The 12,223-nt window shown below is 38.9% G+C and overlaps 1 protein-coding gene across 1 annotated transcript in view; it reads left to right on the forward strand.

The window, feature by feature from the left end:
* The window catches only part of ITGA2 (integrin subunit alpha 2), a 67,547-nt gene that overhangs the window by 17,818 nt on the left and 37,506 nt on the right, over positions 1–12,223 (forward strand). The window contains exons 3-6 of the mRNA XM_062019593.1: positions 6,867–6,976; positions 8,083–8,174; positions 11,419–11,533; positions 11,918–12,045. Of these exons, the coding sequence (XP_061875577.1) occupies positions 6,867–6,976; positions 8,083–8,174; positions 11,419–11,533; positions 11,918–12,045 (445 nt within the window). The remainder of the gene's footprint in view (positions 1–6,866; positions 6,977–8,082; positions 8,175–11,418; positions 11,534–11,917; positions 12,046–12,223) is intronic.

Raw genomic sequence — 12,223 nt, forward strand, 5'->3', positions numbered from 1 at the left:
TCTCTCTCTTTCTCTCTCTTTCTCTCTCTTTCTCTCTCTTTCTCTCTCTCTTTCTCTCTCTTTCTCTCTCTTTCTCTCTCTTTCTCTCTCTTTCTCTCTCTTTCTCTCTCTCTCTCTCTCTCTTTCTCTCTCTCTCTCTTTCTCTCTCTCTCTCTCTCTTTCTCTCTCTCTCTCTCTCTCTCTTTCTCTCTCTCTCTCTCTCTTTCTCTCTCTCTCTCTCTCTCTTTCTCTCTCTCTCTCTCTCTCTTTCTCTCTCTCTCTCTCTCTCTCTTTCTCTCTCTCTCTCTCTCTTTCTCTCTCTCTCTCTCTCTCTCTCTCTCTCTCTCTCTCTCTGTTGGGTAGGCTCCCAAACTATCCCCAGTCTTGCCCAATGTGGTGTCTCTCACTGCATTTCTGCCTGCTTCAATTATGTGTTTGGTCATCCACAGATTAGAGCTGTCTTTTTAAAAAACTCCTGTGTAGAGCCATTGAAGGAGAAAAAAAATGTCTGCCTGAAGTGAATTAAATACTTTGGCTCATACATGGAGAAATGTCTTGTATTTTATCCATCTTACAATTTTTTCTATAGCTTGAAATAGGAGCGCTATGTTCCAAGCTCACCCAAGCTATATATATAATATTGCCATGTATTTTCATTTCTGTTACAAAAACTCCTCCACTATCATTTCCATGTACAATGTGTATATGAAGTTTGAGAAATAGGTTAACTTTGGATTAATTTTTCCTATCCTCTCCCAAGTATATGAATATTGCGAATCCAGGAACCTTTCTATAGATAGACACTTTGTCATTTTTCATTCACTGCACATCATCTCACCATAGCTCCAAAAGTCGGGGGAATTTTATCGTCTCTTTTTCAAGTAACTATGACTTATTAAAGTAACTGTGACTTGTTGAAGAAAACCTCTTTCCAGTGTCCCTCTCCAGAAGTCATTAAACAGGCTTTAGGAAAGGTCAGTCATGGTTTACTCTCTTGTCCTCTTCATTTCTAGGCTTTTTTATTTTTCTTGGGACAATACAGGTTTTTCATGTGTTCATTATTTTAAAAGAAGCCAACAACACTCAAGCTGTTCAGCAGAGTTGGTTTCTTCTGTAAGCAACGCAGAGGCTGCAGTCTGTGTGCAGAGTACTTGTTGACATGGCTGAGCTAGAAGCCAGATAAACAGGTTTGCATAAGGAGGAGAGAATCACTGTATGCTTTTATGAAGAGGCCATCATTGTGCAGCAAGAATGTGCACTTGAAAACTCTATTCAGGCACAGTGGGGCTGCTCACAACATCAAACATTGCTGGACTGGCACCTCTTTCTAAGAGAGAGGTTATCCAGAATCTGAGATCCACCAGAAATTTCATCACTTCCTAGGCCTTCTGTTAATAAAATTACATGATGCTATATTAAATACAGCTTAAAAAAAAAAGCGCCTCCTGTAGTCTCTCAAAGAGCAGAAAGGAAAAATACAGAAAAAAACAGCAATGCTAGTTATATTATTCAGTTCTAATTCTCAAAGATACATATGCTGAGGCATTAAGGCTGTAGAAAATCATGAAAAGTGTGAATTTTTGACGAATTTGAACTGCATGCATGTATGTTAGCACCTTGGTTTTGATCTCAGAGACATGAGGGAAGGCAGTCCAACCAGGAGTGCAGGGCTATAGAGGGAAGTGGTACGTGTTTGGAAGCCGTGGCAAAAACCATAAAGGGAGCCCTTTTTGTGTAGTCAGATGATCCAGGATAATTGGACACTAGTTTGTTGTGCATTGATGGACATTGATGGCATGTAGTGCTTGTAAATAAGGACAAACGTGCAAGTCAAACACAGCTCAAGCTTTTCACAGGAATTTCAAAATAGGAGCACTTTAATGAACTCAAGGAAAATTATGAACAGCAAAGAAACTCATCAACTAGAAAAGTTTAGTCAGTCTACCACACAAATAATTAGCCCCAACAGAAACACCATTTAGTTTATGCTCTGTTTCTCCCTGTCATGAGATCATCTGTATTTGAACCTTAAATTGAGACTGATTTCTCTGTTATTACATAAACATAACCATTTAGAAAGGCAGATTGTACCCTGTCAAGTTTGTCTTGAATGTGCATGCCCTGAACAGCAGCTGATAATACATTCTGCAAAGAGAACAGTACTTGCTGCTTGCTAAGATTTGGCTTTATGTCTGTCTTGGATGGGGAAGACTGAATAGCTGTATATAGCTGTTAAAATGCTTTGTCCTACTTACGTCTTCAGTCTGTGGAAACAGACTCTCAGTGTGCTGTTGAGGGACTGTTTGGGATCAAGTTGTAGCCAACCTACTCAGTTATGTCTGCATGCTTAGCATTTGGAGTTATTCAGTTCTGTTTTGGAATTAATATTATAGGATTCTTATTTTTTCAAATACTTTGTTTCATTCCATATCGTATCAGTAATGACACCTTAATATGCACTGCCCTCATTGATGTATCATGTAATCATTGCAATACTGAACAGTTTTAAAAATCGTTGCATGATGCTCACTAGCTTTAAAAGCCCAGCAGCCATTCTCTTGAGGTTGTGTGTTGCTTCTTCAGACAAATAAGAGATTTTGCGGAAAATACATATTGCTGTAGCAGCTTTTGTTGAAATCAAGACATTTTCAAAGCCTTCTGATTTTGATGAGGAGGGTAGTTCTGCCAACTTTTTTTTTTTCTCTTTTGAACAAAATGCTGTCATTGTTACAGCTCCATCTTTTCAGTGCCAGCACCACTGCTAACATTATTTGCCCAGCTTTTGCTTTATTCAGCTTCATGCCCTACAGTTTGCCTTTTTCTTGCCTGGAGAAGGAGCTCTGGCTTCTATCTTCTAGGCCTTTTAAGTTTTTCAGCTTGCTGTTGTTTTTGAGTTTTGAGTCTTTTGTTTAAAGGATCAAAGGAAAGATTTAATGGTGATTAAGTGTGTTAGGATGTGATGAGAAGCATCTATGAGAGTGAAGGGTTTTCTGGTCTTCTTATCTATTCCTTGCTTTCTGTAATTGTAGGGAAGAGCACCAGATGATTGCAGAGGTCCTTTCTAATTTTACTTTCCTATTTCCTATTAGCCATTTGCACTAAAGAGCAAGTGCATGAAAAAAGTAAAAACCAATGAACCAACCAAACAAAAAACCCCGAAAAGAATAATAAAAATAAACCCAAAAATGCTCTGACAACAGCTGAGAATTCAGCCCTTCACCATGAATTCTGATTTTTTTTTTTTCTGCTACATCACACTTTGCCAGTTACTAGCTTTGTCACAATGTAATTTCCCAGTAATAATTCCGGTTGCACTTTGATCTGCCACTCCTGCAGTCTGTGTGGTATGGCATTGCTGCTGAACTTTATTTAACTTCATGTAATTTCATTGCTTTGTATACAGTGTTAGAGAATGATTCAGGAGCTGAAAAATAAAATCAGTAGCAATATTGCATGTTAATCACTATAGTATTGTGTAAAAACAGTCTACAAAGATTCATAAGGAAGTTCTGTAAAAATAAATATTTAACTCATGGTTGAAAGAGACCCTTATTAGTGTACTATGCATGATACAGTTTGTTTGGAAGCAAGCATTTTCAAGCATTTTAGTACTCACTTCTTGCAATTCTTGCACTCTTTCCTGATAAATTCTGTTTCACTTTGCTTTGTGTACATCCTGCTTAATCACTGTAAAAAATATTTTTGTGGTTAGCAGGATGATAGCCAGATACTCTCTTGCTTTCTTCACTTGTGATATTTTGGAAAGATACACATACATTTTCCCAGAGCAGTATTGCAACCCTCTGCTCTAATAGTTTATGTTTATTGTCAAAGGCAAATCAGACTTGTTGATTTCTAATTTAGATTAAGGCTAGTGTTAAGCTTAAGGAAGGCTTGGGATATGAAAGAAATAATAATAAAGTTATTTCCTAGGACCTTTAAGATTGGCAATTAAAAGTAGAAGTCTAGGGTCAGCAGAAGCTGATTGAGAACTTTTTCTCAGGAGTGTACTGATGGCAAATTAGACTAGTTAAGTCAAATAAGGAAAGTGGTTTAATAGCTCTGTTCATTTCTGAAAATCACAGTGTCAGTAATAGTCAGTTCTTAGTTATAAATTCTGTGTATGGAGTGGCGTTCTTTGGCCCACACCATAGTTACTGCATTGAGATTAATGGACTTTGCAAGTCTACATGGAAGGCTAATACAGAAAAGGGGAAGATAGTATAATAACTTCCAGTAAAGTACAAGGAGTGCAAGCTAAACAAAGCAAAAAGTAAGCTTGCTTTGGGCACAATTGGAACAAATTTATATTTATGTCATGCAACAGGTACAAAATTAGTTTTAGGGGTAGTGAAAATAAAATACGATTGTGAATATTATGTTCCAGAAGTGGATTGAATATAGATACTTGGGTTGGAATTAATGTTGAGGCTGAGGAAGAAGAGTTTTCAAAATCCACATTACTGCTGTGCACCATAAAGTCCATGGAGTGAGTACAAATATGCATACTGAAAGGGAGAGAACTGCTTTTTCTAGATTCTATGGGTGGTGGTTGTCTCTAGTTTATGCCAATAGCAAGGGTAAGGATTGGAGTTAGGCTTGGATTTAGGCTTCTACTCTCTTTTCCTCTTATTCTCACTCTTTAAGTGAAATGACTTGCTTCAGGATAACCCATGGCTGCAGAGCTATGCCAGTGCAATACAAAGATTTGCAATGAGTGAATGGAGTGGTGCATGGGGTATTTCCAAGATCCCTTAAGGTCATTCTTTCAATGGTAGCTGTCCTCCTGCAGAGGCTCTGAAATACGTTTGCCTTCTTAGGAAAAACATACTTATAAATGTGCACAGTGCAATGTTCAGCTCAGCAGTTAATGCTGAAGAGTTGTTCGAGTTTCAGGTATGCTCCATGCAGTACTGCCATCCTTTAAAAAACTGTTTTCTGTTTCCACATAAACTGTTAGCCCTTTCTCTCTCCCATCAGCCCAGTTAACATTTTACAGATGTAAATAACTCTGTAGTACCCAACAGGGGGGACAGGCTTTAACACCATGTCTTCCTCCTGTCAACCACTATTGACCAGCTCTAGCTCTGTGTCACAGCAAGTGTTTGCAGCTGGTATCATCTCTTGGCATATGACCAATGGAGTAGTTTCCCATGAGCTCTGGTTATTCAGTCCCAAGTTGTAGTGATTTTTGTTTCCACTGTGGAGAAAAGGCTATACACTTCAGAAAATGACAGGAATGTCAGAGGCCTCCTCACAGCTAGTGTAACTTTTTATATTCACAACACTTTTTATATTCACTTTTTATATTCACATGAAACCTGCTATTTACAGGAACCTGGATTTCAAGTTTAGAGAGGCTAAAGGTACACAAAATACTGTTCCTGCTGCCTGTATAATCACTCTTTCTCAACAAGGTAATTGAGAAGGAGGTAGGTATTTAAAAAATATTCCTACACATAGAAGATAGAATCTGAAGTTACCTTCAACTGAACTGGTAAAACAGAATAACATTATTTGTGCTCTTAAGTTTGTTTAGTTGAGGTAAAATAGACCTAAAAAAATGCTGTTAGCAGTATTTTCTTTGAGAAAGCTAAAAAGGACTCAAACTCCTGCCTGTGCATCTAAAACTAAATGCTATTTTTCAAAGCCACCTGAAGAATACCTGTAAAGTTAATGATATTATTTAGCAATTGCTATGAAACATATTATAAAAAATATATTTTTTATAATGTGAGCTATTTGCATTAGCTACCTATAAAATCTCAGCTGATAGTTTTGCTTTTAGCAAGCAATTGACCAAATAAAGGAGATGGTTTGTTATGGAACTTCATACTCTGTACAAGATCCTGTCTCTTGTCCTTTTACAGACTAATAAACCCATTAATTATTACAGATAATTCAGAACCCATAGACTGTTCTGTATGAAAGTCATATTGCTGCCAGAGCAAACACCTCTAGTCCCTGTTTTCTAATCATCTGATTCATTGTTTTGTATTCCTTGAGGTCATCTTCCTGTGGTCATGTTTTGCCTTATCTTTATTTCACTGCATGTTAAACTGCATAAAGAGTTGGCCCTCTCTTCCAGCCTTACATCACTGTCTGATGCTTTTGCTTTCTGAGAGTTGTGTTGAGAAATAGATGATCTTAAGCAGTATTCCCAGGAGGAAAACCTCCTGAAAACCTTCAAAAAACCTACTGAAATAGTAGGGTTTTTGAAGGTTTTCATGTAAAAATTAAAGGGGTCTAGAGGAGCAGATATTGGAGAGGAAACCTTAGGGCAGACAAGGAAATGAGTCAGAGAAAGTTAATCACTTAATATTGTAGGCACAAACTGTCACAGGTCTTAACTTTCCTGTTCAGGATTAAATACTATAAACAGCAGAATGTTATCACCTGCAGTATTTTCTTTCTGACTCAGTGTTGTCAAGGTGTCATAGTGTTCAAGCATTTGGCTGTTGCTGCACAGGTCCTGTAGAAAATGCCTCATATCAGTTGGAAGAATAACTTGAAAGGACTCAGTTAACGATTAACTGACACAGCAAAAAATGTTTTGTCTCTCAGTCCCCAATATATGTATTTCTAAATTTGTATGCATCTATATACATTAATATATTTACTGTATTTCTTCTGACACTATGACATAATGTGACAGTGAAAACTGTACAAATATTTGAGGCAGGCTAAGCCCCAGAGGCTTCATCAAAGTTGTCCTTGGTGAATCCAGTGCATTAATGTGCAAGTAAATCTCCAAGCTCTGGAGAAGTCTCCTGAGTGCCTCAGGTGCTAGATCTGGTAAAAGACCTGTTACCTACAGTGTGCAATAGAACAATACTGACAGACTTTTCCTGTATCATTAAAGGCTAACAAGGTTCCTGTTTCTTTAGGTTGTTGGTTGGTTCACCGTGGAGTGGCTATCCTGCTAACAGAACTGGAGATATCTATGCATGTCCTGTTGGTACGTCCAAAACCACATGTAAAAAATTGAATTTACAAGGTAAGTTGTGATGAGTACATCTTGCAACAACGGTTCAATTTTTCTGTGTTTTTATACCAGAAAAATCTACCCTGTTAAGAATTTTAGCTATTTCTCTGGTAATCTCAGCCTCTGTCATGTGTATAGGGTTGTGAGTATGCTGCCAAGACTCAATGCTAGCTACTGTGTGTGTGTAAGGGAAAATGGGTGCCTGCTGCTGGAGCTGGGCCAGTGGCATGGGTGCCAGCTGATGGAGCCGCTGGGGCCTCAGTGTCAGCTGATGGAGCAATTTGCCAGAACAGTGTGTGTCCCAAAACCAGCTGCTGGAGGGCCAGGGATCTATGTTGGTGAGGGACTCTGCTATACACTGGTGTGGGACTGTGGGCTGCAGCACAGGGGGCTGCATGTGGGCTGCTCTGGGGCAAGAATCTGTCTTCCCCAAACCATTCAGGCATGTATTTGCCAGCAAAGTTTCTGCTGGACCTGCCAGCTGAGAGAAGCCTCAGGTCCAGGCATCAGGCAGGTGTGGGGTCCATGCTAGTGCAGACAGGGGCAATTGTGATTACTGAGTGCACGAGGGCTGGGTGTGTGGCTGGGTATAAAACCTTTTCTGCCTCCTTGTGTTTGCAAACTGAGCATAAAATGAGATTCACTTTTGGATACAGTGAAAATCTGGGGCAGCAGTGTTTGCTGAGATGTCTACTTAGTCTGTGGTGTGGAGCATTTCTGTTGTCCACCACTTTTTCCAGGTTTTTGTCTAAAGCCTGATACCGGATCAGAGGAACCTTATGTCCTGAGGAATGCAACGGTAGCGACTCAGCTAGCTGCAGCTATGCTGCCAGCCAAAAATACTCAACAGGTCGACCTGTTTCTTCCTCTCTTTTGCCTTCAGCTCTCTAGAGGGCAGGTACCTTAAGTGGATATACTTAATTCATATGTATAGTTAATGGTTAGCAAATTTTGAACACAGATTAGCTTTCTTTTGTTTCAGAATGATATGCAGCCATTTGGAAAAGATGCCTTAGATTTGAAGAAATTGAGCCTTCTAAAAGGAATTCTAACTTCCTAAACTGCTTCTACATCTCTAATCTACTATTCTGTCATTATTTAATCTCTTTTTATTTCAGCTTTAATAAATATTCCAAATGTGACTGAGATAAAGGAAGACATGAACCTTGGTTTGACTCTGATACAGAACTCAAGAACAGGAGGATTTTTGGTATGTATCAAGGATGTATTCAGTACACACAGAAATTCCTGAGGAGAATGAAGAAACTAGACTTCTCCACATTTTTTAATAAGTTCAAGTTGAACGTATTTTATTATGTACCATAAAGTAATACATATTCTGCATATTTTAAAATATTTCATCTCACTGTCATTACCTAGGGTCTGAAATGGAGAAAATTTCAAACTTTCTCTTTCCTCATTTATCTGAATATCATATGGAAGGGCACATAATTAAAGATTCTGTAATTTAAGTCAGATAATATATGCAAAAATATTTCCAACGGGAGCATATTTAAGGCAGTCTTCTATAGTCCCAATTGTGCTTTTAAAAGAGAGTTTGGAATCTCTCCTCTACCATATGCATTTGTACAGGCTCCCTCTAAACTTTGTATTTTTCCCTTGCATCGTCCAAGTAATTGCAAAAGTATTCAAATATTTATTATCTTTATCACCACATCTCTTGGTTCACTGAAGTACTTGAAAGTAGTTCTAAATCCACCCTTTCCACCATCATAGCTTCAAAAGAAGAGCATAGTGCTCTTCTTGATAGCTGGTTTGAGAAGATATGGATTAAAAAATCTTATTCTGTCTCTTGGATAATACCCTTAATTACTGTTAGTACTGTCCCATGCATACCCACTTTCAGACAGTATCAGTAATTACATCGATGTAGAACATTTCTGTTTTCTAATAACAATTGAACTTCTCTCACTGAAAAAGAATTTCCGTATCCATGTATTATTGTTTGATTCTCCTTAAATTGCATAAACTAACAAAAACCCAAGAAGTTGTATGCTAAGATGTGAACAGTTAGCCATGTCTTTGGTGACAGAGATTGTTTTTGAGAGAAGAACAGAGTACTAGAGATAGGTGCTTATCTGTGATTGCCTCAACAAATATCAGAAGCTGGAGACTTAGTTGTGGGAAGAACTGCACAACAAGTGGAGACTGTTGGCTCATATTTGCAGACAGCCAGGGCTTTGCTCTGAGCCACTTTGTCAGCTGGCCTCTGTGTTGGGCTCTTCATGTTGTGCTCAGGGCTTCCTCCTCCCAGCTCAACCTGTACTTCTACCTCCTCTGATTGCTCCTCTCTCAGCCTTCATCAGCATGTACCAGCCTTTGCTGCATCCCTGGGCTGCTGGGCTGGAACGTGATGCAGCTGAGCCTGTCTGTGCTATAGCTTGTGAGTCCTGAAGGTTCAGCTGTTTGATGCCATCTCATTGCTTCCTACAGGTATCCTAAGTACACGGCAGTCATTTCCACATACTTATTACATTTTTCTGAGGCATGCTTATTCTTGTTGGAAGTGCTTAAGAATTTCAATGATGGTTAATAACTTTTTTCTGAATTTCCACATTTGTTCTTGGGCCAGTGCTATGCCTTTAGTTGAAAGGAACAGCTCCCATCTCCCTACATGTGAAATCTCCCTCTCTATTTAACATACTACTTTTGTTCTGCTTTGTCCTTTGCTTTGCTAAACAAACAAATGAAGAATGCCAAAGCTTTTTGGCTGAAATGCACTTTTAAAAATATGTCTCTGTCAGACATGAATGGCCAGATCTACGCTGTATTCCACATGAATCTTTCCAGGGCACTGTATAGTGTATTTGGTATTTCCCTGTCTCAGCCGCTTCTTATCACATATTTTTAGGCCATATTTACTTTCCATGGTAGCTGCATGGTTATGGTTGCCCTGCAACTATCCATACGCTCCTCTCTTGTCCACTCAGTGAGCTCCCCGTTTATGTCCAGATCTTCTAACATTAATTTTTAAGGGCAGGTCTATGACTCTTTCTAATATTTTTCTTTTCAAGTTGATCGGTTCTTGATGCATCATCTCCTAGTTTTCCTCTGCAGTAATGAAGCATCTTAAATTTCTGACTGTAACAAGGCCAGAATATTAAAACTTCCCCCTTCCCTTTTTTTTAAGTGAAGATCATCAAAGTTTATTAGAACATTCTATTTTTTGCTCCCTAGATTAACATCACAATTTTGAGTTACCACTAATACAGAAGAAAACTAGAAAATGTCCAAATGAGGTTGATCTAAAGATAATTTTAAATTAAAAATAACTTTCATAACGGTCCTCCAGCTTCATAGTTACCAAGACAGATTATTTGGATTGTACCTCTTACCTTTGTATGTATCCATCTTTTCTAGTAAAACTAATTGTGCTGTGTGTGGTAGCTAAAAAGAGCACTTAGCATGATCAGATAATGTATATTTTCTTTCTTCTGCATAGAAAATCTGCCATCTTGTCAAAATATGTTAGGATAGTCTGATGTGGTCTATCGCTGGTAAAGCAATGTGTGATTTAGTTCATTTTCCATTAACTTCTGCCTTTAATTACCTTTTTTGAATATTTTTGAGAAAAGGGTAATAGTACTGTTCAATCTGTCTTCTCAAATGGAGATGGATTTCCTGTTTCCCAGGCTTTTTCAGAACTGTTGGGCAGAGGTTGTATAGAGGTTATGCTTTTTCCCTGAGTTCTTAACATGATTTTCTTCTCAAAAACAAATCACTCCCCTAAAATATCCCCATGATAAAGCACTGTCTCAGTATGTGTCTTTTTACTGAAGTACTTTTGTACTTATCCTTCTAATATCAGAGATGTGACTGTCATGCAGCTGGCTGGTTGATCCATCTGAAAATGTTTCTACTTGTCGAGATCATTTTCAGTACAGGGACAATGAAACGGGTAGCTGAGGGGTGTGTCAAGCAAGCCTAAACTCATTTCACCTGCGGTGCGGTGCGATGCCGGAGCTGGAGATGGAGGGCGCGGAACGCTCCGCTGCGGCTATGCTGCGAGCCTTGTGCTCGTCGCTCGGGTGCCACCTCCTGGTCCGCTCAAGTATCGCTCTGCATGTTTATGGGCGATGTGCAAGTACCCGCCCTGGGTTTAAACCGGCGGTCCGTGAAGCAGGTGGCTTAGAGGGACACAGATTCCATGTAGACGAAGCCTCACTCCTTGGGTGCAATAGCCGTGTGTGGGCTGGAGGGGCTGGATCAGGGAAGAAGGCACTGAGACGACCATGAATAGAAAACCTTTTCCATTGGAAAGTCTGTGGAAGGGGTTATGCTGTCCCCATGGTTGCAAGGGATTTGACCTGATAATCCAAGAGGACTCCTCTGATCCTAGATGCCCAAAGTCCTGTGTGTTGTACTTTTTTACATGGATATGGTGAGACAAGTATTTTTTATTTTTATTATTTCTCTTTGTTGTTATTTTTAAGACTTGTGGTCCCTTGTGGGCACAGCAGTGTGGAAGCCAATACTATGCAACAGGAGTCTGTTCTGAAATCAGCCCAAGTTTCCAGATCCTAAGAAGCTTTTCTCCTGCTGTTCAAAGTAAGACAACCTGTGCTAAACAGATTTGATTAAAAAAATATCTCAAAGGAAATCAAGATACATCATGTCAGGGACTCATAGTTTGGGATTTTTAGAAGAATATGTGTGCAAGAAGCAAAGTCATGTGATTCACACATAAGGACTGACAAATTGTGATGCAAGGATGATATGAATATGGACTCAATCTCTCAATTCAGAGGCATTACAGCAGTGCAGACTTAAAATCTGCACACATGTCTGCAGAGGCTTCATTCTGGCAAACTCTTTGTAATCTAAAGTGTTGCCTATGTGAAACCCAAATATGCACCTCTGGATTTAGCCAAAGGGTTGTACATATATTGAGACTGAAAGTGCACTTAATATCTACCTTTTTTTTTTTTTCAGAGTGTTCCTCTGTCATAGATGTTGTGGTGGTTTGTGATGAATCAAACAGCATTTATCCCTGGGATGCAGTGCGGGCATTTTTGAAAAAATTTGTACAAGGCTTAGACATAGGCCTTAACAAGACACAGGTAAGTTAAAAACATTACTGAGAGAGACCAAAAAAACAAAGAAGAGTTTAGCTCAACTATAGTACCTCTCTCAAAGCCAGAGAGTGTGTAGTTGTGCTGTATCTTTCAGCATTGATTTTATTTTTTTTTTATCTCACAGATAAACTGTTTCAAAAGGGATTAGTAATCTGATTCAAAA

This window comes from Colius striatus, chromosome Z (assembly GCF_028858725.1).
Source record: "Colius striatus isolate bColStr4 chromosome Z, bColStr4.1.hap1, whole genome shotgun sequence".
Classification (NCBI taxonomy): domain Eukaryota; kingdom Metazoa; phylum Chordata; class Aves; order Coliiformes; family Coliidae; genus Colius; species Colius striatus.